This window comes from Petaurus breviceps, unplaced genomic scaffold, assembly GCF_028583685.1.
Source record: "Petaurus breviceps papuanus isolate PSGF00001 unplaced genomic scaffold, PetGlider_PUasm1.0 78, whole genome shotgun sequence".
Classification (NCBI taxonomy): domain Eukaryota; kingdom Metazoa; phylum Chordata; class Mammalia; order Diprotodontia; family Petauridae; genus Petaurus; species Petaurus breviceps.
This window is the reverse complement of record NW_027186502.1, coordinates 9,683,076-9,708,783: the sequence shown is the minus strand read 5'-3', so window position 1 is coordinate 9,708,783 and position 25,708 is coordinate 9,683,076. Positions and strand designations below refer to the sequence as shown.

General features: G+C 36.3%; 1 protein-coding gene across 1 annotated transcript in view; it reads right to left on the bottom strand.

The window, feature by feature from the left end:
* LOC138175594 (solute carrier organic anion transporter family member 1B1-like) overlaps positions 1-22,193 on the bottom strand; it is a 60,168-nt gene extending 37,975 nt beyond the window's left edge. The window contains exons 1-5 of the mRNA XM_069106054.1: positions 22,071-22,193; positions 11,766-11,907; positions 8,168-8,300; positions 1,887-2,008; positions 1,512-1,658 (exon numbers count right to left, since the gene is read on the bottom strand). Of these exons, the coding sequence (XP_068962155.1) occupies positions 1,512-1,658; positions 1,887-2,008; positions 8,168-8,300; positions 11,766-11,907; positions 22,071-22,178 (652 nt within the window). The 5' untranslated portion in view covers positions 22,179-22,193. The remainder of the gene's footprint in view (positions 1-1,511; positions 1,659-1,886; positions 2,009-8,167; positions 8,301-11,765; positions 11,908-22,070) is intronic.
* Between the last annotated feature and the right edge of the window lie 3,515 nt (positions 22,194-25,708).

Here is a 25,708-nt window from a genome sequence, read left to right as displayed (position 1 = left end):
TGTGTGTGTTAAGTTTCTGAGGCCAGAACCGAACTCCGATCCTCCTGACTCCGGGGCCGGCGCTTTACTCACTGCACCTCTTAGCTGCCCCCCTTCCTTCCTTCTTTCCAGTTTTCTTTCACAAAATCACTAATATGGAAGTGCTTACCTGATTACATATGATTACATGTGTATCACATATATCAGATAGCTTAGCATCTCAGTGAGGGGAGGGAAGGAGGGATGCAATTTTAGAACTTGAAACTAAAAAAAAGGTTAAAATTAATTTTACATGTATTTGGGGGAAAATAAAACATTATTTTAAAAAATTCCTTTTTTGTCAAATGAACACATTGGTGGAATATTATTATGAGGGTAATCAAGGCAGAACATGTTTAAAATAGTGATTAAAGTTCCATATTCTAACTCTATAATGATAACTTCTAACTCCCTTATTGATGGAAGAATATGTTTAATGTTATTTAGTCTCTGGATAATGATGTGAACACTAAAGGATGAAAAAGGCAAGGATGGGTATATTAGAAGGCCATTTCAATTATAAGCATACTATATTCATCTCATGTTTTGGGCCACATGGTCTTTAGGAAGTAATGAGTTAAGGGAAAGTTTACAGCAGTGAACAGCAGAGATAAATGCTTCTCAATGGGCAGAGTCACCTGTGAACAAACTGTCCAAAGATGCTAATAAGGGCCAAGTTGCGAGAGAGATCCTGCATCTCTGCCATCAAAGTTCTAGGATATGCTGGAAGATGATTGTCAGAAGTTAGCTCAAGAAGGCTGAAGCTTAGTTCCTTAACATGAGAGGTCTTTTTCATCTAGGGAGCTAGGGTTAAGGTTACAATTTCCTTAGGTTTTTATCTATAGTATACAAATAATGGATAAAAAGTTGGCATTAAGTTCCTTATAGACCAGAGGCCAAGGACAAAAGTATTTAGCTAGGAGGAGCAGGGGAAAGAAAGGCAAGGTAAGGTAAGGGAGATTTAAAATTTTTCTGCTTCAATCTTGGGACTTTCATAGCTGTTGAAGCAAGGCTGTCAACCCAATCAAAATGAATCTCTATCAGTTAAATCTCAGGACCATACTCAACGCCAAGCCCATATTAGATTGGTTTGCTGATCCAAGATGAAATCAAGAAGATGGGTCAGAGAAGATGGTGGGGTAGGATTAATATATACATGTATACACACACACATATATAAGTTTGTACATACAGGGAAAAAATTGATAATTACACCTATTATAATTTTTCTCTTTATTATTTTAACCACTTAAATGTTTCTTCATCTTGTTTAGTGGTAAAATCATTTAAATACTCCTCACTATTCCCTACAAAAGTATTCCAGTGCTGTTTTTAGATATTAGGGTTTAAGGATTAGAGTAAAATGAAAGCTGTCTTTTCTAAGACTGAACTGAAGTGAGCTAATCACAATGAGTCATTTGATGATTTGCCCCTGTCAGACAGAAATAGAGTAAAAGGATTCAATGTGGCCAAGGATCACAAATGTGCATTACCTATATAAAAAGTAGAATGTCCTTCTTCAGCAAAATTATCAATGTACGTGATTCCCAGGGGTACAATTGGAGTTTCCCCAATCCCACGCAACATGTTTCCCATCAGCACATATATCCACATGGGTAAACCAGATTCATTTTTGCAACCTTTGAACATAAAATGTTTAGTTTGTTAGCATGATGTACTTATCCACCTATGTTATTGTTCTACTTGACTATATGTTTCTTTTATTTGACCTTAATTTTGTTAGCCCAATTAGATATCAGATGTATTTTTTCATAATCAACTAAATAATTTATCCTGAGAGAAAGAAATACATCTATCCTTGAAATATTTTCTTAGATTTTTTTTCATTAGTGATCATTCATGCTTACCTGACTCTAATAGTACAGATGATTTGTTATTGCTCGTTGAATTGAAATCAATTGAGCAAGGAGAGTAGCTTGTTGTTGAGTTCTCAAATGGTTTAATATTTAATGCTGAGTCATACCTGTAACTATGGTAATATAATTGAAATATTAAAGAAAGCAATTGCCCCATAATTCATTCCATTTTACATGACATCATCCTATAAACCAATTTTATAATTCACTATTTTCACTAAATGGATAATGGTGGATAACACATTAGGAATGCCTACCAGGAATAATAATATTAACTTTCCCAAGTAGAACCAGCAACCAAGGACTAAAAGAAACTCTTAAACACCATTAAAGGAATGAAAAATTCCATTTCTATTGTGTTTATGTATGTATATACATGTTCCACTTGGCATATATGAAAATGGGGCTGTAGACATGGGTCCCCTTTGCATATTATAGGAATATGTGAGTTTTTATGTATGCATTAAACTGATGAGAAAGGCAAACCATAATCATTTGGCCACCAAGGGAACAAAGCAATTGTCCTGGATGTGTTTCACGAATAATCAGAAGATGGAAAACCATAGAAAGAAAAGGAAAAATACACAAGTACAATTTACTTTCCTTGATGTAGGCCAATTAGACATGATACCTTCTGCCAAAGAGTTGAGGGAACAGGGTATTCATAGTGACAGTTAGAGTGCGTAATGGGTATTTGACTCAAGTAACCAATGCAAAGTTATTAATGGAAAAATTATTAATATGTCAGATATGGGGAAAACAGATGCGAACATGAAATAATTCCTGTCCTCAAGGATTTTATATTTTATTAAGGGATGCAACATGTACACCTAAATATATAAAAATATATGCAAACTATATATAAGGTAATTGTGAGATGGGAGAGGAAAGTTCTAGCTGCTTGAATTCTATCAATTCTCATCATTTAACAAATATGTTTGACTGCACTTCATATAATCAGAGTCTACAAGAGGAGTTGGGATGGCAGTGAGATAGTGGGAGTTATACATCTTATATTTTCTTATAGAACTAAGTCTGATATCAATAAAAGCTGGATTTATACTGATTGTCTCTGGTCCTTGCAATCCTGAAGCAGACTAACAGGTTTATGCTGATTTTTACATAATTTATGTCAGACGATGTCATAACTACCTCCCCTAAAGCAATATTCAATTTGTTTTAATGCCAGATAGCTTTTGACTTTTGACTGAACTTTTCACCCAGGGTTATATATATGTATCAAACACACATATTTGTTTATAGGTTTATGTACCTATGTATTAGTGTATACATCTATATGTGTATACTTTAAAACTATGCTCTATAGTCTTCAAAGACAAACAGTATAAATATCTTTTATAATCCATTCTAGTGTCTACAGAAACAAGGACAGAATATGGAATATGAGTTTTTCAATTTGATTTTATTTCTTCTATATTTAGGGTCTCTGCATATAATGCTTTGATCAAAAGCTTTTTATGGTATTTATGTAGAGGTCAGCATCTAAAAGAAAAGGAAACTTTTTTTGTTGGTAAGGTAAGGCTTAGTAGATGTAGCTGTCTTCACCTAAAAAGTGTTTATTTGGTAATTCTTCTTCCTTTAGAGGAAGTTATAAAACCCAGTGAGCAGCATGAATATATTTAAGTAGTACCATATATTAAAAGAAATAAAATATTATATTGTACTCATTTTAATGCCCTTTCAATCACCTCCAATTTCCAAAATCTCAAACTTCTGTCTACTGGATCCCTTCATGTTATCTTTAACTATAAATATATCTGTTCCATTATAAAACAAGCAAGCAAACAAACAAAAACCGCTCATTGGAGCTTACCATCCCTTTGAGGTCTGTCTTCTCTTTTTCAACTGGAATCCTAGAAGGAGTTGTGCATGGTTTGTGCTTTCAATTTCTTTTTTTTTTTTTAAGCAATTGGGTTTAAGTAACTTGCTCAAGGTTACACGGCCAGGCCTTTCTGGGTGGGTGCTAAGTATCTGAGCCTGGATTTGATCCCAGGTTTCCTGACTCTGGGGCCAGCACTCTTACTCACTGTGCCACCTGGCCACCCCTGTGCTTTCAATTTCTTTCCTGTCATTCTCTCCTAAACCTCCTGCAAACTGTCTTTGGAACTCATCACTCATGAAGCTGCTCTCCCCAAAGTTAGTAATCATCTCTCAAATGATAAATCCAAAAGTTTTCCCCCCAGTCCTCTCCTTTCCTGGCTTATCTGACTTTGACATTGTTGACCTTTCAGTATTCTTGGGTACTCTCTACTCCCTGAGTTTTCATGGAACTATTCTTTCCTGCTTCTCTTTTTAATTGTCTGACTCCTCCTTCTCGGTCTCCATGGCTGGTTTATCATCCATGTATTCCTCCTCTTTCCTCTTCCTATAATTTTCCTTTTTATACTATCATAAGCTCCCAAGGAGTTGTATCTCACATTTCAATAGCCCTTGTCATGAAGGCTATGGATGTTGTTACCATATCTGTAAGAGGGAACGAAATCTTGGGGAGTTAACAATTTACCTGTCATTTGTGATCAGTATGTGATGAAAGTGAAAGAATAACTTTCATTTTTTTTCTATTTGAGCTATATTGGAGACTATTTGAGAACAAAGAGGAGGGACTAAGAGATCGTGCTTCCTGAGAAACAGAATTCTTTAATTGTCAAGGAGAAAGTTTTTAAGATATCTTAACAATTTAATCATGAAACTTCATTTCCAGAGTCAATATTTAGAGATGCTCTTGATATAATCATTCTTACACCTGTCACATTATCAGTAATGATTGAGATCTTTGTTTTATTGTTTGCTACACTGTGAATAAATCATATATATATCAAATAGCCAATATTTTCTAAACCTAGGAAATTCAAAAAAATTATTATATGTAGCAAGATGAGCAAAAGCTTGTAAGAACACTAGTTTCTCCAAATTATTAAATAAATAGTATAGACAGAGCAATTTATAAAGAAATAAAAGATATCCTTTGATTTCTTTAGAATACAAGATGAGAATTAATTAATTATCAAGTGAAATAACATGCAGAGAAGGGTAGAACTACCTAAAATCTGCTACCCATCAGTCATAGCCCCTAAATGGAAGTGATAGGTTTGTCACTGACATGCCAAAAACTCATAAATATATTCAGTCTCTCTGCTGAGCCCCAGCCCTCCATGATCAACTTTCTATTGAACCTTTCAAACTGAATTTCACAAAGGCACCTTGAACTTGACATATTCAAACATACTCAACAAATTCAATTTTACAAAGGCATCTTAAACTCAACAACTTTCTATTGAACATTTCAAACTGAATTTCACAAAGACACCTTAAACTCACCACATTCAAAATAAAAATCAGTCATTTTTTTCCCAAAAATCTTCCCTCTGCTAAACTTCCTTATTTCTGTTGTGGGCAGTTATCCTGTTTCCTACATTTCGTGGTGTAGTTGAAAGAATTTTATATTTGAAGCAAAGAAGAGCTTGATTCCTGCCTCCAACATTTAGTAGCTATTTGGTCCTGGGTATGTCACTTAAAACTTAATCTCAGCCTCAGTTTACTCATCTAAAATATATTTTACTAGTAACTCACAGGATTATTGCAAAGATCAAATGAGATAATATATTTAGGGTGCTTTGTATACCTGGAAGTGCTATATGAATCTCTAGCTGTTATATCCAATCAATTGCAAAATTTGGCATTTATATAATTCCTTTTTTTCTATTCAATGCACTATTAGTTCAGGCACCTTTAATGTAGGTTATTGAAATGGTTTCCAATTTGATTTTCCTGCCTCAAATCTCTCCCCTCACTTATCTATTCTTCACATTACTGTTACTCCTCTATCATATAAACCCTAGGGACTCCCTAATGTCTTTAGGATAAACTATAAACTCTTATATTTGACTTTTAAAGTCTTGGCTTGGCTCAAATCTGTCATTCTAATCTTGTTATATATTACTCTCATTTCCATCAAACTCAAATTCTCTTTTACTCTCAGATCACACTCCATCTCCATTTCTGGGACATCTTCTATATTTGGAATGCATCCCCTCTCTCATAATCATCTTAAAGAATTTTTCACTTAGTTCAATTTGTAACTCAAGCATCACTGTGTACATAGTACTTTTGCTGATCACCTAAACTGCCAGTGGTCTCATTCCCAAACTATTTTGTAATTACATTGAACTTATTTTTCATTATTTATATTTGTATATGTTACATCTGCATAATAGAATATAAACTCCTTGAGGGCAGGGACTTTCAAATTTACTTTTAGTTTCCTTTTTTGTATCCTCTATACTAGCAGAGTTCCTGGCATGTAGCAATTAATAATAAAAAATGGTTGTGGTTGATTGACCGATTAATCGATTGACTTAAAGAGTCACTAATTCCCTTTGTTAAGGAAATATATGTTTTGCCAATAGGAGAATTTTTTCAAATTGTGGTATCTTACTCACTGGGGCTTCATAAAGTACCTTAGTTTCTACATATTACAACCCTACATTTAAAAGTATTCTGAAAAACCTACATTGAAGAAAATGTGAAACTTTTACCACAGATGTTTCTGTCAATTTCATGCATAGAATGTTAGAGAGGCAGTAATCTTTGAGATTATCCAATTATCTCATTCACATTGCCATTGCTCTACAATACAAGCAAAATATTCATTTGGCTAATTGCTAATAAAACTCTTCCACGAATGCTTTTTCTCTTTACACAAATGATAAATTCTACTAGTTGTTATGGAATCCATAAAAACAGACATGAAATATATATTAGATGAAAATTTATAATTTTTCATTCACTTTCCTATGATCTCTCAAACCTTTTTGATTGCTATTCCTACACCAAGACAGACTGTAAAAGTAGCTGTCATATATATGTAATAGTAATGGCATTTAAAGATTCCCCTATATTGGCTTGGTTTTTGGTTTGATTGTGTTAAAATCCAGAGCTTGTTAATCCCACCTGTGGGATGGACTTGTTGATCGTGAAAAGAAAGTCCTGAACTGGGAGGAGCTGGTGATGTATATTTGGAGAGACACTAGAGAGAGGCAGAAGAATTTTTTGGAAGCAGCACCCTCGTGGAGGCAGAGAGAGACTGAGAGGATTGCTGAGGGCCACTTTGAATTGCCCTGGACTTTTGAGACCTGCCCCCGGAGCTGCCAAGGACTGAGGAGACATGGCTGTTTTGCTGGTACTTTGTCTGTCTGTTTTGATGTTGTTTTGCCAGATTTGTCCACTGGTGAAAGACAGTCCTGTTGTTGAAGAAGTTCTGGAACCTGGCTGTTGGTTAAGAGCTACTGAGACTGTCCTGCAGACAGAGAGTGAATACTGTCCACTTGTGAAGGACAGTGCTGTTGTTGCAGAAGTCTGGGAACCTTTCTGTTGGTTCAGAAGCCCCGAAGAAGGATTTTCTTGTTGTATGTTTACAGAAATCCTGGGAGAGGGTTTTGATAATGTTTTCAGGGGTCCTAGGACTGTTCTGCAGACAAAGGATGAATTAATGAAGAGACTGGCAATGTATCTTGTGTCCTTGATAAGCTTTGTCTCCCCAGGAACAAAGATTGCTGAGAACTTGCCTCATGTCAAGATGAAGAAAAGACCTCCATTTGGGTATTAAGTGCTGTGCTTAAACTTGATGTAACTCTGGGATAGATTCAATTGTGATCCAGGGGTGGGGAACTTTTGACCTTTTTGTGTTCTATGGTTGAACAAATGAATGTACTTTACTTATGATTGGAAACTAATCTCCATTTGAGAAGAGGGGCTTTGTGATGGACCAAATGAAGGTACATCCTAGGGGTGGAGTAGTATTTAGAACAGGGACTTTGTAATTGATTGAATGAATATAAGGTCCTGGGGTGGGGTAGTACTTGGAGATTATTTAATCACACTTAGTAAATGCTGTATTTTGAATGATGTCATATTTTGACCTTCTCTGTTCTTAATTTGTCACTGAATAAAATGGAGAGCACCTATGCTGGTATTTTTAACCTTGGGAAGTTGCCTTTCCTTGGCGTTACATTACAATATACTAGAGAATTTTCTGAAAGAGAAATTGTTTTGTAACAAGTCTGAAGATTTGGCATTCTGCTATATTTAAAAATGATTATTTTTTAACACTTAGGGCACTAAAATGAACTGGAGAAGAGAATGGCAGACCCCTCCAGTATCTTTGCCATGAAAACCCCAAATGGGGTCATGTAGAGTCAGACATAACTGAAACAATTTAACAATAATAACCACAACAATTGTTAAATACTTACGGTCCCATGAAGAAGTGAGGTGATGCAGTTAAAATACTTCCAATTCCCATAATTAAACACCCAGCTCCAATTATCCGTGGAATATGTGATTTGGCTCCAAAATGACTTACCAGAGTTATCACCATTAAATTTCCTGGAAGAAGAAATATTGCATTTCATTGTAATTTAATTCTCCAATTACAGTATGACTTGACCACTTGCTATGTGAGGCCATTGCATTTGATATTCACTAAAGGAAGTACAAGCAAAAAATAAAGCATTAGAAGTATTGCCTCTGTTCTCAAGGAACTTAGAATTTATCTGAGGACACCAAGTGGACATGTATGAAATAGAAAAATTGGTTAATATTGTGTTCCTAAATACAATAATAAGACTACAATAGTGAGAATCCAAATAAGGGAAAGAATAATTAAGGAAGAATTCATGGAGGAAGTGAAACTTAAGCTGAGTCTTAAAAGTATGATAGGTGTTATTTGGGGAGAAAGGAGGAAAGAAAACTAGCAAACGTTCTTGAAAAGGAGGAAAACGAACATGCCATGTTATTTATGATGACCAAATGATTTAACTGGAAATGAACAAGCTAACTATATAACAATAACTAGCTTATGTCTAAGGATAGACTAATACACTTGGTAAATTTACTACAGAAAAATCCACAGGATTAGTAGCACCAAAGTAGAAGCAAAGCATACTTGGAAGTGAAAAAAAAAAGTCCAAATGGAACCATCTATTGAAGGAGTTCATTTAATCTTTAGAATACAAACAAATATGTCCAAGAGATCTGACAGCTGAAGTTATTGCTAACTCCTCTATAGGGCAGTATAGTTTCTGGAAGTAAGAAAAATAACCAGAAGAACAATTTTAAAAAGGATAAAAAACTATTTTTTTCAACTATTGCTATGAAGAAAAAATGTTAATCATGGGCCAGGAATAATGAGGACTGGGGTATTAATTATTGAAAAAAGGAAAATAATTTTCCCCAGCAAAACTCACATTTACATTCATGGCTATAGAAAAAAATGTTGTCAGAAGTTCAAGAAAACCTTAAGATATTATCATAGTCACACTGTAAAACATGTATATACACACACAAATTAGGTATCTTTTTGGTATCCAAAGTTCCTGAAGTTCTTATCCCTATTAAGAAAATGATAACTTTGGGGTGGTTAGGTGGTGCAGTGAGTAAAGTGCTGGCCCCAGAGTCAGGAGGACCCGAGTTCGGATCTGGCCTCAGACACTTAGCACAAAAAAAACTAGCCATGTGACCTTGGGCAAGTTACTTAATAATTACCAATTGCCCTCCAAAAGGCAAAAAAAAAAATGATAACTTCTAATAAGTGTATTGGAATACTGAGAAGTAGAATTGTTAAAGAAAAAAATCACAGAGATTTGCAAATGAAAATAGCATGCTACAACATGACCTCTCACCATGTCATACATCATGTAATTTATAATTTTTACCTAAAAATGTAAATAATGCTTTTCAATGAACTGGGAACTCAGATGATTTATACTCATTTGAAAACCTATGAGTTATAATCAAGGCTAGGTTTAGAAAAATTAACTGTTTGTCAAAAGTATGCCTGATTTAATAAAAATACAGTTTTGTGATGAAGAACTGAAGAATATATAATACAATCACAACATCAAATCATGAAAAATAAGAGATTATTCAAAGGGTAGAGCATATTGCACGTTAAAACTTTTTAAAAAGACATAACAAAACCTTTAAAGATTTATTTTGTAAGACAAGTATTTCATTTACCTTGTTCCAAATAATTCACCCAGAAGTTCCATTCGGAACCTTGAGAAGCTTACATTCTATTGTATCATCACTGATAGAAATAGAGAATATAGGAAGAAGAATGAATAACTGATTTTGTACTGCAAATTTGCATTTAGCATATGAGTTTTTGGTTAAATGTGTTGAGTTTCAGATAGAGTGAGAGTGAAATAGAAATGTACAGATAGTGATTGTAATATGAACATGGAAATCAAATGTTATGTAGATTTGTGAAGCAGTCAATATTTAAAGTCTTTTAGAATAAGTAAGTTAGCTAATGAAGATAGAGTAGTAAAGAATTGAAGATGAAAAGCTTCAGTTAAAAGATAAGAGAAAGAAATGAAGTAGACCATAAAGATATGGTCAGAGAGATAGGAAGAAAACCAGGGTATTATGAATTCCTAGAATTCTAGAACTAGAAGTCTAGACCTGGAGGTCTTCACATATCATCTAATTCTTTTATTTTATTGATGCAGAAACTCACAGAAGTTAAGTGTTACTTGAAGTCACAGAATTGGTTCTAGGCAAAAACTTGACTAGAACCTAGATCTCCTGATTGCCAATGACATAGTCACAAACCATGACTAGTTAAGATTTAGGAATGAGGTACTTTGTCCAGGATCAATTATACTGCTGGTAAGAGTTAGGACATGTTTAAACACAGATCTTCCTAACTCCATTGCATCATTTACCTACATTGTTCTATAATTTTGTGATAAATATAGTTTACCTGATTGAAGACAAGGAATGAGAATTTGGCAACTAACAGAAAGATAAAGTAAGCTCATTTGTGGAGAGACCTAGCTGATATAGCAATAAAGACTAATGGAGACACACACACGGACAGAGACAGAGACAGAGACAGAGAAAGACAAAGAGAAGTTTCAAATAGAGACTCTTTGTTCACTGGTATTTGTGACTGAGCAATTAGTTGGACAATGAGAAATTGAAGTATTCCCTGTGTTATCTGATTTTGAAAGGATTAGAAAACAAATAGAGATTCTATACCTGATTTAGAATCACAGATTTAGAAGAGATCTTAGAGTTTTTCTTGTCCAACCTGAATAAGAATTATCTCTACCACATACTTTACATAGGCTATGCTTTGCTTGAAGATATCCAGTGAGGAAGAGACCAATTATCTTCTAAGGCAACCTAATCCAATTTCACATGGTATAATTGTTAGGACTGCAATTTTTATATCACTGCCATTTTCAAAGTTTATTTAAGAAGTCTGTCAGTAAAGAAAAGGAGAAATATAGAGTGGCAATGGGATAAAATAAAGAGATTTTGCAATTTGTTTTTTTAATAAGTAGAATGCTATGCATATCTGATGGCAAAAATTATGGAAGAGAAACAGAGACAGAGAGACAGAGACAGAGAGACAGAAACAGAGAGTTAGAGAGATAGAGAGAGAGAGAAAGAGAGAGACAGAGAGAGAGAGACAGAGAGAGGAAGAGAGTGAGGGACAGAGATAGACACAGAGAGAGCAATGTCAAAGACTCACCATGAAACTAGACAGAAATTAATTTGTTGGAGGTCAAAACTGAAAAGTTATTTTTCTTCTCAAGACTTGAGATTAGGGCAGGGGTGGGAAACCTGGACTCTCAAGGCCAAACCTTTAGGTTTTCAAGTGTGGTCCTTTGATTGAACCCAGACTTCAGAGAACAAATCCCTTTAATTAAAGGATTCATTCTATAAAACTTGGACTCAGTCAAAAGGCTGTACCCAAGGACTTAGAAGACCACATGTGGCCTCAAGGCCACAGGTTCCTCACCCCTGGATGAGGCATTGATTTTAATGAAACAAAATTACCTATTTCAAAGCTTCCATCAATTAAACCAGCTTCAGAGGATGTTGTGCCAAATCTTCTTTCTATCTGAGGGATGGAACTTTTCATAACAATTCCTCCAAGTGTTTTGCAAATATAAGTGAATGTCAGGGCGATCATGAACATCTGTTCAAAGGACAAAATTGAAAGAAAAATATGGTTGAATAAAATGGTAGAAGTGTTTCTGTCTTCACATATATGAACTTAAGGCAACCTTTACTTCTCTCAAAATATGGCATTCATTTTTATTCTCAAAATTGTGCTCAACTTTCATAAGAATTACACTTAGCTTTCTCACAATTTTCAACCTTAGAATAAGATCTCAATAAAAGAATGTTAACCTTACCATTAGCATGTCAGTAAAGGACTCCTTTGACAGGTTTCCCAACTTCACTAGGCAGAGTTGCCATTAAAATAAATTAATGACAAATTCCTAGTTCCATGATTAGATGGCTTAAGGCAGTCATGGAAATAAGCAATATTTTCTTCCCAACATCCAATGTATTAATTGAAGTTTCCAAGTGAAGGGGAGAGAAGCAGTTAAGTTGGTTTAAAGACAATAGATCTAATCACATATGTAACAAGGATCCAAGAGGCAAACAGGCATTTATCTATGGCTTTATTCAGGCAAATTTGTCAGAGGAGCTACAAAAGGTTACAGTTCAATATGAAAATCAGATGTGGACATTGAGGAAACTCTTTCAGTGCTCTTCAATTATGTCCTTTTAAACTGTAAATCATATTTCCTTGCCATAGTAGTGGGCAAAAGAGTTTGAGAAATGGCTAAGTATTGGCTTATTCAAGAGATTCTAGGTTTCCTGGATGAGAAGAAAAATAAAATTAAGGATAAGACACAGAGAACTGGAAGGGATTTGAGAGGCCAACACGTTCAGCTGTCTCATTCTATAAATGAAGAATAAAAGGCATAGACAAAGTGTTAGGTCCTAAGATAGTAACAACCAGAGATGAAATTGAACCTAGAAGATGACTAGAAAGAAGAAAGATAATGAGGGTCCACAGTATTATAGAACATTAGAACCACAAAGAATTTTAAAGATCATCCTTCTGAAATCATCTGTAAATTGGAATCAGAGAACCTGAGCTCATATTTCTCTTCTATTACTTAGTACCTACTATGTGACCTATAGTAAGTCACTTTCCTTATCTATTCCTCATTTTCCTTCTCTCCCAGTGCCAGGTCTTGGGGATCACTGAATCTGTGGTGGTGGCACCTTGCCTCATATTTTACAGAAAATATCGAGGCCATTCACCATGAAAATCCTTGTCTCCCCTCTTCCTCATCTCCTATCATTCAGATGCCTTCTGCAGTTTTGTCCTCCTTCATCCATATCTCACATAATGAAATGGCCTTTCTCCTTACCAAGGCTAACCCCTCTGCTTGTTTAAGGGATCTCATTCCATCTCATCTCCTCCCACAAATTGCCCCCTCTGTCATCCCTACTCTCTCCATTATTTTTCATCTTTCCCTGTTTACTGGCTTATTTCCTCCTGCCTATAAACATGCCCATGTTTCCCATATTCTGAGAAAATTCTCACTTGAACCTTCCATTCCTGCATCTCTTTTCTGCCTTTTGTACTTAAGCTCTTCTAAAATAGACTACTATAGGTGCTTCCACTTTCTCTTCTCTCATTCTCCTTAAGCCTTTACAGTCTGGTTCCTGAATTTATCATTCCACTGAAACTACTCTCTCCACCATTATTGAAGATTTCTTAGTTGCCAAATCCAATAATTCAATAGTCCTTTCTTAATCCTCATTCTCTTTGAGCTCTCTGCAGCCTTTGACATGATTGATCACCTCCTCCTTGATATTCTCTTTTCTCTAGATTTTTGGCATAACACTCCTAATTTTTCATCTACCTTTGCTATTATCCTTTTATAGCTTGGCTTCCATACTTTTTTATTTGGTGATCTCATGAGCTCCCATGGATTTAGTTACCATCTTTATGCTGATGATTCTCAACTCTACCTTTCTTGTCCTAATTTCCCTGCTGACCTCGACTCTCACATCCCTGTTTGTCTTATAGATTCCTTAAGCTGGGTGTCCAGTAGACGTCTTAAAATTAATATGTCCAAAAGAGAAGTCATTATTTTTCACCCTGATTCTCCCTCTTCCTACCTTCCCTATTATTGGAGAGGGCAACATAATCTTCCTAGTCTTTCATGCTCACAACCTAGGAGTCTAAGTTTCCTCACTACCTCCCACTCCCTTCCACACCTTCCCTATTACTGGAGAGGGCAATATTATCCTCCTAATCCCTTAGGCTCATGACATTGGAGTCTTCTTGGATCCCTCACTATCTCTTATGCCCTCCAATTCTTAGGTGTTGCCAAGGCCTGTAAATTTTACCTTTCCAAAATCTCTCAAATATCCCCCCTTTTCTCCTCTGACACTGCCACCATTCTAGTGAAGGTTCTCATCACTTAACACTTTGATTAGTGTAATAGTCTGCTGGTAGGTCTACCTGCCACAAACCTCTCCCCTCTCCAATCCATCCTCCATTTAGCCACTAAAGTGATCTTCCTAAAATGCAGTTCCAATCATCCCCCACCTCCCCACTCAAAACTCCAGTGGTTTCCTGTTGCCTCTGGGAGCAAATACAAAATGCTCTGCTTGGCATTCAAAACTCTTCATAACCTAACCACCTCCTACCATTCCAGTCTTCTTATAAATGATTCTCTGACACATCCTCTTTGATCCAGTGACATTGGCCTCCTGACTTCCAACAAACAAGCAACTTTATCTCTTGTCTCTAGGCATTCTCTCTGTCTGTCTTCCATACTTGTAATACTCTCCCTCCTCCAGTTTGACTACTGACCTTCCTGATTTCTCTTACATCCCAAATAAAGTCCCACCTTCTGTAGGAAGTCTTCCTCAACCCCTCTTAATTTAGATACTTTCCCTCTGTTAATTATTTCCTATTTATCCTCTCTCTCTCATTGGGTATGTGTATATATAAATGTGTGTGTGTGTGTTTACACACACATATAGTTTGCATGTTGTCTCTTCCATTAGGATTTTAGCTCCTTGAGTGTAGGGACTCGCCTCTTTTTATATCCCTGGGGCTTAGCACAGTGCCTGGCACATAGTAGGTGCTCAATAAATGTTGACTGATTGATTTATAGATTAGAGGCATTTGCACAAGTTCTTATGTACTCATACACACATTTGTGGATATGTATTAGTGGGGATATTTTTACATGCTTAATAGCAACTTTGTTAACTTTTTTCTTCTTTTCTATACTTAAGCTGCTGAAAGCATCTTTTTCTCTCTTTCCAAAAGAGTTATAGTCTTAAGGATAATAAATATCTGGTAAAAATAAAGTGCTTTTATGGCCTCAAGATTTAGGAAAAGTAGAATTTCCTTAGACCTGAACCAAAGATTGCTGCTTGACAATGGCCAGGTATTCTTGGCTAATTAGACCTAAGCCTAGATAACCCTTCTTGGAAAGTCACTGCTTCCAGAATCCTGGGATTTAGAGTTAAAAGGGTAAATGGAATTGAGTACATCAAAGAACTTGTCAAAAACAGAGTCCCCAGAGTATGTAAAAAGATGAATTATCTACTCAGTTTGTATTACTAATAATTATATAATTATTGTTAATTACATGACTATCAAATATTTATATTTATCCTATATTGAGTTTGTACTTATTTGTTTGCTTATTGTCTCCTCCATTAGGTTGTCAACTCATTGAAGATATGGACTGTTGTTTGCTTCTTTTTGCATCCCCAGCACTAAGAATAGTGCCTGGTGTTCTTTACTGTCTGTCTTATTTATTGAATGATTATATGGCTAAGTCTCTAGCATTTGTATTTAGAATAGAATAGAAATATATCCTATTCAAAAAGCAGTAATACAAACTGAACGCATAATTCATCTGTTGCCATACTCTTGGGACTCTGTTTCTGACAAGTTCTTAACTAGGCCCTCAATGATGCTAGACAATCTTACTCTACCTACTGTACCAGTCTCCAAAGTGGCTTTTCCAAACCTTTTCATTCCTCCTTGAATTTCCCATAGTTCTCCCTCCCCCAACTCTCTTATCTCATATTTTAAAGGAAAAAAAATAGAGGTCATCTTTCCTGAGCTCCCTTCTTCACTGTTCCTCATTTCAACTTGCATATATGCCATCTGCCCCTATCTCTTGCATAATATTTGTCTCACACAATGGTGTAAACTTACTCCTTAACTGATCCAATTCCATCTTGACTTCTCCAACAGATTTCTCCTCCCCTGCCATAACCACTTTAGTAATTTTTAAAAAAATCTCTCCCTGTCTACTGGTTTATTCCATACTGCCTACAAACAAAAGGTTGTATAACATTTGTGATTTTTTCCCTCCATTTACATTCAGGAGTACCTGAGTAGGAGCAATGATGAAGAATGATGGGAATGACCGAAGCTGAGTCTTGGCAGGATGTTATCAGTGAATTTGTAAGGGGGTTAGGTAGTCAAGAAAGGATGAGAGTATGGAGTTGAATTGGTTCCCCAAGGACTCAAGATAGGGAAACATGAAAAGAGTGACTAATGTAGGGGAAATCATCTGGGAGAGGAACATGGGGGTCAAAGGATTGAGGTTATGCTGAGTAGGGTTTAATAAGGAAAAGTAGAGGGAGAGGTAGAAAGCCAATAAATTATGTTTGGATAAAGGGATTTTTGAATGCTTTGAACTTGATGCATCTGGGAGTACTGGGAAGATAGAATGTTTGACCATCTTTGTGTGTTACTGAAGTGGGGTGGAGGACTAGGTCACGGGAAACAAGAAGGCTGAAGAGTTTGAATCATTAGAGTGTTTGAAGGAGAGTCAATATGTAACTTGAAGTGCCCTAATATCAGGACAGGAATTAAAGAAGAGAGAAAAGTTGGAAGTCATAACAACAAACTCATTGAGGAAGGAAGGAGAGTGATTTGTAGATCTGTAGACAACAACTTCCAGGATTTTGATTGGGTAGTAGAGATGATTTGCATGAAGCTCAAAGGAAGAGAGGTTATGGAGTGATGAAGAGAGAGAGAGAACCTGGAAGCCATAATGAAGAGCAAGAAGTCTTTTAGTTCCCTACTTCAAACAGTCAGCTGAGGTGAATGAACGGAAGATATAGCTAATATTGGAAAGGGGGGGCCAAGGAGTCTGTATCATCATGGGGGGAGCTAGGTTTTACTAATAGCTGAAAGACTGTAGGAGGTATAAGTAGGAGTATAAGAGGAAAAAAATAGGGTAAAGGGAAGTTTGTTGCCTATGGAACAGGCATACCACAGGACACAGTGGAAAGGCTGGGTAGTATTTGCTTTGAATTTTGGCATGGAAGGGTTGAAGGGGATGAGAATAAAGTATTGGCTGGTGGGGGATTGGGAATGCTATTTGCATAATGACCTAGAAGGTTTCAGAATCACTAGGATATGAAGGATATGAGAGGATTTAGCCTTGAGTAGAAGGCCACACCTCTTCCTGAAGGAGGCTGGAGATCGGCTTGAAGACAAGAGTGCCATAGAATAGAAGGCACATAGTCAGATGGTCAGATGTGAAGCCCTGTTTCAGTTGGAAAAGAATTTGATTCAAAAGCATTCACTTAGAATGCATTCATTATAAAATACTGGGGAAACAAATAAGAGAGAGCTTATGAAAAACCAATCTCATAAATCCAAAGGAGTTATTAACAAAAGGAAGGAAGTATTGAAAGAAAGATAATATTAAAATAGCAAAATGCATGAAATATTTGCAAGTTACACATGGGACTTACATAATGACAACTACAATCCCCCTCCCCAGAAGTATATAAAAAAACTTGAGCAATTAGACAGATACTCTATGTTTGAGTCATACTGGGATAGAAAAAAATGGGTTGTTAATCTACAGTTAATGCTGTATCAGCACAGTGCTATACAAATAAAAAATTATAATAAAATTCATCTGAAAGAAAAAAGGTAAATAATATTAGAAGAAATTTTATTTTTAAGTAGAGAAAAAGAATTTTAAATAAATAAATCTCAAGTTATGTTAAACAGTAGTTATTAAATTATCTTTAGTATGATTTTTTTAAGAGAGTGTGAAGGTCTTGACTAAATAAGACTAAGAGACAAATGCATAGAGCAGTCTACTGTTCAGTATTTGATGGGGATCATACTAAGCATGAGAAGTGTACTGTTGCTGCTTTTATGGGACAAAGGAGAAAAGGGAAGACAGTGGACAGTATGAGGCTTAGAGCTATGGGAACGTACAGGCCCAGGGCATGAACAGTCCACCAGTCTGTCTGCCTGTTGTCACTTTAGGCATCTGCAGGGAGTCTGTGATGGTCCTGGTGAGGAACAATTGCTTGCCAATTTGTCTGTCTCTCCTGCAGTGGTGACAGAGGTTTAATATAGGGATAGAATGGTCAACAGCTAGGCTCATATTACAACTGTGTGCCTGTCATCTGCTTGCTAATGGTAGAAGTGGGTATAGCTGGTTGTCTAAAGCAGCCCATCACAGATTTGGCAGGGGAAAGACAGAAGTAGACAGTGACTGCAAATACATTGAGTAACTGTGCTACTCTCCTTAGTTTTAATATTTTCTTCTAGTAGATTCAATTATAAATCTAGTAGACTGAATTACAAATCCTAGCACCTTCTTTTTAATAAAGCATCATGTCTAATCTTTGGTGAACTTATTTGTTAGCCCTGATTTCTACTTCCTTGGACCTTTCTTTTTAAAAGGAAGCATATTTTCAATGTAATGGGCATTTCACAGCAAGAGAAACAAACACAATATGACTGCTCTAACTTTATAGCGCATCACATTTCATAGCTCCCCCCCCCCCCCCCCAGTCAATCCTGCTCCTGGTGATAAACCATCTTACTCTTTAAATAATACTTAAATATTTAAACAGAAAATATTTTTTCACTAATCCCTAAACAAATAGACTTTGTGTTTTCTGGTTAAGAGGAAAGAGTTACATGTCGTTTATTTAGAACTCATTCTGACCTTTGGGACACTTTCTTAAATTGTCCAGGCACAAATTAGGCTGAACAAAAACTAAGATGAAGCAGAAGAAGCAGAAGTGGAAGAAGAAGAACAGGAAGAAGAAGAAGAACAAGAAGAACAAGAAGAAGAAGGAGGAGGAGGAAGAGGAGGAAGAGGAGGAGGAGGAAGAAAGAAGAAGAGACTTTGATACACTATATTGTTCAGATAGAATCATTTCTCTGCTCTGGTACATTTGGAAAGGAATCATGAGGACTCAGCCCTGATGGATGATTTCCCTGCTTCTGTTCTGATCTGGAGGCAGGCTCAGGATGACAACTGACTATTTAGGAACTGGGGATCATCAATTAGCTATGCAATACTGATACACTGATCCTATCTGTCTAGAAGAAGACCACTTCATAGAAGATCAATAGAGCATTTATTAAGCACTTTCTATGTGTCCAGACCTATGTTAACACTTAGGATGTAGACAATTTCAAGCAAACAGTCCCTAACTTCAAGAAACTTACATTTCAGTGAGCAAAAGAATACATAGAAGGGAAGTGGAACAGGGACAAAAGGAAAGGGTTCCTTATATAAAAAGCATGAGGAATCTGGTTATCAAAACATAGGATAATTAAAAGAGAGATAATTGGTCAGCCGCTTAGTACTCTGTTTAGAATATACCAAGAAAAGAAGAAAAAGCAATAAAGGACCAAGTGCCACCCCAGCCTCTTTTCACCAAGAAGACTATAGGGGTACATGGGGCCACCTACCCTAAATCTTCATTTTTAACATTGGACATGATGGGGGCAATAGGCCTTATGATGGAGTGATGGTTTATTGGGTAGAAGACTTTCAGACCTTTAGGAGTCTGTTAGACACAAATTTTAGGTGACCATCATCCCTGGGGACTACATTTAATTAAGAATTGGATCCCTATGGGAATGGAAGATTTTGGAGAACTACAACATAAGGAACAAAGATGTCTGGATAGATAGTTAGAGTACTATCGGTACATGCCTCTGATTACGAATCAGTTGACATGCATAATGTGGATGAATTTGTTAGTTGGTGGGGATAAAATGGGTCATTAATCCAGTTAAGGCTATCATTTTACCTTTTCTATAATAATAGAAAGCCCCACTATTTGCCAAAACCATTCTGTAACATTAATATCAAGTAGTCTAACATTTCTGGGAACACTGCTGCGTTTTCCCTCATTCTAGTAGATATGTAAAAATGGTAGGGCTCTTTGCTACACCACATTTGAAGATTTACACACTTCAGACATCTCCTGTGGCTTCTTTCTGGATGGCTTCAAATGTTATGAGCATGGTACTGTTTGCTCTTTGTTACTCGACACAGTTTCTCGTGAGCCCTGTTGTACAGAGGTCTTGGGCAGTGCTTCCAGCAGGCTAGCTTTGGACTGCTTGGATAGCCCACAGACTGCTCACTGTGGGTGGAAGGAGAATTTACCTCGGCTCTGATTCTTAATTAGGAACTTGGGCACTCAATGGTTTTACAATCAAGGGTGCCCAACTATTAGGACAGGACCCAGGGGCAAAACTTTGCTGATTCAGACTACCTTTTGTATGTTTTTCTCCTTTTTTTCTGCCTTTTTATCAACCTTATGTTCACCTTTCCTTTTGGATTGTTTCAACAAATTATTGTCTTGAAAGCAAAAGAAGGCTTTTTTAGTGAAGTTTGATAGCACATGATGACAGCATGGAAAAAGGACAAGTGACACTATATAACCTGAGTAAGGGACAAGTCAAATAGGAGATAGGGAGAGCTTTGCTCAACTGATCCTTCCCTTAACACATGGGGAAAAGTCAAATGGTAGGCAATGAAACTAAGGATCAATATACTCCAAATCAGAAGACATGGTTCCATTCACCTAGTGGTGATATCCTCAGGGATAAGTAGCAGCCAAAGAACCTGGAAACATAGAATAAGTGACTGCAGAAGAGAATGGGAGATAATACTTCAGCCTAAAGGATAACTCTCAAGTCAGGAAGCTATGAACCTTTATGTTCTACTTCCAGATATACTGTAGAATTTTGGAGAGGAGATATCCACTGAGTCCTCATTCTGGTAGCCAAATTTTGGTTCCTGGTTACTATGGTCCTAAGTCCATCTACTGTTGACGGCTGGCTCCACTGTAAACTCTTACTAGCACATGATTCTTATGGCACCATCTTCCCTGCTTCTTCTGATGCTTTCCTCCATTTGGAACAGGACTCTGCCACTAAAGTTCCAGAAAACATGTCTCCAATCCCTGGGGAACTCAATCCACTAAGCTTTGGAACTCCTGCCTGGGGACTGAGCTTTCTTGATTGGAGCCTATGATACTGCTTCCATATATATACATACATATCTTCTCCCAATTCTTGTGTGCAAACTCACCTAACCCACTTCAATTAGCTGGCCCCAGAACAGGCTGCGCTTTATAGGCAGTCCCACCATCCACCCTGGTCATTTTGAAACTTTCCTTAGAGTGACTCTCACTAGGCCAGGACTTCTTTCCTGGGGTACCACTGCCCAATCTGTTTTGTCTCTCCTTAGTAGAATGTAGGTCTTTGAAAACAGGACTGTTTCACTTTTATATTTGTAACCTTATCACTTAGCACAGTTTCTGGCACATAGTAAGGGCTTGATTTCTGAGCCAAAGTGCTCAGTATTTTAATGAAGACAGTTCCTATGGATGGATGTATAAATCCATGATGATACTTTCTCATGCTTGATCTATTAACACGAAAAGTGTCATGTATTTTACAAATACATACACATATTTTCATCTGCCAAGTATCATGGAAGAACCAAAATTCTGATGTTCAGATTTATAATCTGTCAGCTTTAAACCTGTAATTTCACCACAAAACCATTACTGAGAGGGTTCCAGGATTATTTAAGGGTTCTGGGAAACTGAAAAATTAAACTGAAATATAAAGGAGAATGACAGTGTTGGGCATTTATTTCAAAGTAAGACTCTTCTGGAAAGTTTTATTTAGATTATTTATTCTTTTGGATGGGACCTCTGATATCATCATCATAAATTCTCAGTGAGGAATTCTTTCTGCTCATGCAAATCAGTACTCTCTTTGTGACTCAGAGTCTTAAAGTGTTTTTCAGGATTATATAAGCAGTATGTGTTGGTAGTGAGACTTGAACCCTGGGACTTGTGTCTCCTTCATCAATTCTCAATCCACCTTTCATCACTGCCTCTCCTTAGTAGTGTTTTTTCCTCAAAATTAGAAATTTCTTTCCTTTTAATTACAATTCCTGATTCAATTATTTAAATATAAAAAAATGTAACTCCTTGAACCTTCAAGCCATTGTTACACTTAGTTTTCTTCTTGACGGATGACTGTGCATCTGTTGCATGTTGATTTGAGTCCTTCCTGGAATCAGAGAGATCTGTTTTTGCTGTCATGTCTTCTTTTCTTGAAGTTATTACCTAGAGGGAGAAGATCATATTTTTCTTTATTTTAATGTGTGAAATGATCACTACCTTCTCTTTTCCCCAAACCTATCTTGTGATGCAGCTTTCCATATCAAAGGAACATTAAATGTTATCACTGGGACAGATGTTTGAGATTGATCAGTCAAACCACTTCTTTTATGAATGAAGAACTAAGACTCAGAGAAAAGTAGAAAACTTAGTGGATTACATAGATAGTTTTAGTGATTGAGCTGGAATGAAACCCAGAACATTTTTTCCTTTACCATTTTTTGTTGTAGTTATTATTACCATTCACATCAATCAAATATCAAGAATTTCTGGAAAGTCCGATGTGTGTCTAATACCTTCCTAGGTCTCCACTAACATGCTATAGATAAAAATTCATGGAAAAAGAACATTGGGTTCTATTCCCAGACTTGTCACTAACTAAACGTGACCTTGTGCTACAGACGAATCTCAGTTCCTCATATGTAAAATAAGAAGTTGGATTAAATGGTCTTCCTTTAAGCTTACTTCCAAACAGAATTTAATATCCTTTGGGTCAAGACCTGTTTTTTTTTCCCATCCTCACTTACCAACATTATGCCTTGTACACAGTATGTATCTAATATTTATTGGCTTAGGAGGTACTAAGATGGCACAGTAAATAGAGTGTTGGACCTGGAATCAAGAAAACCTGAGTTCAAATCTCACCTCTGACACATACCAGTGGTATGACTGTGGGAAAGTAAGAACTCTTTGCATGCCTTAATCAACTGAAGAAGAAAATGGCAAACCACTCCTGTATCTTTGCCAAGAAATTCCCATAGACCGTATGCTCTACAGAGTCATGAAGAATCAGACATGTCTGAACAGCATCAACTTCTTTGCTTAATAGAATTGATTTCTAGCTCTTAAGTTCTATCATTTGATGAATACAAAGGAACTATAAGACAATGTTCCTGCCTGTGAGTAATTTATTATCAAGATAGTGAAAACTCATATACAAGAAACAATGGAAAGACAATGCACAACAATATATTCAATGTTATCTTGCATAGTGACGACTAGAAATCTTACAAGAATTCAGAAAATAGAGGTGGTAGGTGGCACAGTCAGTACAGCACTGATCTTAGAGTCAGGAAGACCTGAGTTCAAATCTGACCTCAGATACTTAACACTTACCAGCCATGCGACCTTGGGCAAGTCACTTAACCCCAATTGCCATGCCTTCCCCCCCCCCTCCAAAAAAAACAAAAAAAAAAAAAAGAATTCAGAAAATAAAGGGGACCATTGTAAGCTCAAGGAGAGTTAATGGAACAGGTGGGACTTGAATTGATAATTGACATTTGAGTAAGATTTGGATAAGCAGAAAAGAGGGAGAAAGGCCTTATGAGCATTCCTCAGATGAAGGTTTTGCTTTGAAATCTTCCCCGTCAAAAACTCTTCTTCGAGCCCAAATATGTCTTTTTCCACCTTGGCTACCTGAGCACCCCTGATTTGTCAAGAATGTCAATCTTTAACTGTACCACACAGACGATCATCCTTTTCCTTTATGTTGTTTCTATATTATTATTTTGTGCCTGTTGTGCTGCCCCCATATATAGATACATAAACACTTTTCCAGCTCTTTAATTCTTACTCACCCTTTAAAGTCACAATTAAATATCCTCTCACCTCTTCTCTGCTGCTGCTCATGACAACCTTTAGTTCATAATAATATTTACTCCTCAGATCTTTCAAAGTAGATCACTTACACTTCTCTTGATGCCCTCACTATGTCATGTATTATATTTGTTTTGTCCACTCTTTTTTTTTCTTTACTAGACTGCAACCTCAGATATAAACTGAATTTAGGGTTTCTCTCTTCTCTAAACTTTTTCTTCTCAGGCACTGAACCCAGTAATCCACACCCAGTAAAAGCTTGATAAATGTTTATTGAATTAAGCTGAATCAACTGTGCATATACATATATACATACATATATATGTCCATTTATTTGTGTGTGTGTATTGTGTGTATTCACAACTATGTGACTTTTGGGAAGTCACCACTTCTTAGTTTTTCCATCTATGGAAGAAGGGGGTTTGATTTAATGATCCCTAAGATTCCTCAGTTCTAAAATTACATGACTGCTTTTCCCCTTCTGGCTCTACTGGGGGAAGGAGGAAACAAAGGTCAAAGTATTTAGGGCTAGAAGGAAAATTAAAATCAGCTGATCTTTATTTTTACAGATGAGGAAACTGAGTAACAACAGTACAAAATGAGTCATAACTGTTCAAGATCACTCAAGAACTACAACCAGAGCCACAATATCTAGAACTCCCAATCTAATGCTCCAGCAACCACACAGCTATTCACTGGCACTGGGTAGGATGGGACGACTACTAGACCTTACCTGAGTTTATTGTTACCAAGACAATGATTGTCTCCATTGCAATCTGGGCAAATATTTCCCTTTGTTATTCAGCAACTACAGTTGCATGATAATGTTCAAAAATTCAGGCCAATGATTGAAAATGAAATCTAGGCATCTATAGCTTGTACTTGCTTTTCATTTATTCCTGTAATAACAGGCATGAATTTCCTATGCATTTTTCCTTTAGGGTTAAATCAAATATGTGCTTTTTAAAGACAGTTTACATACATTACATAAATAATATACAATAAATAGGAAAGCATGGTTGAGTTGTGGTCTGATTGAACCCACACCAAAAAGATCACAGAAAGAACCATGGAATTATTTAAATATGTATATGTGTTTGTGTACTTTATTTCTTGGTCCAGATACACAATTTCATTCCTATAAATTTTCCAGTGTGAAAAGTCTACCAATGCATAGAGTTGACTGGGAACTAAAAGGTTAAATGATTCTTCTCCTTAACCTCAGTTCCATACAGTCATTAAGGTTTGGAGACGAGACTTGAATTCAGTTTTTCATACCTTCAATGAAAGTTTTCTATCAACTAGTTGACTGTACCATTATACCATCTATGTGTGTGTATACACACACATACACACATATTCCAAATTCAATGGAACAGTACTCATGCATGCATTTCAATATATGTATGCACTTAAATATACATACATATTTGTGTCTGTTTTAATTGCATTAATCAATCAACCAATAAGCATTTTTAAGCACCTACAATGTGCTACAGTGTGTTAGGCACTGGGGATACAAAAACAAACATGAAAGTGGTGTTTCCCTCATGGGGCTTACATTCTATCTGGGAAAAATACATATGCACTCAAATAAAAAATATATGAAATATACACAAGGTAATTTGGAAAGGGGATTTTTTATTGGGAGTACCAAAATTTTGATTTGAAGGAAGCTAGGGATTTTAAGAATTACTGTTGATATATGTGGCTGAACTGTAGTGGAGGTGAAGGTTTTGTAAGTTGATTGGGTTCATGAATTGGGAGGTGAGAGTATTTAAGAACATTAATACAACTGATGAGATTGTTTATTATAAGTCTATGGGCTAGAGTAGACAGGAAATTTGCTAGAAGGC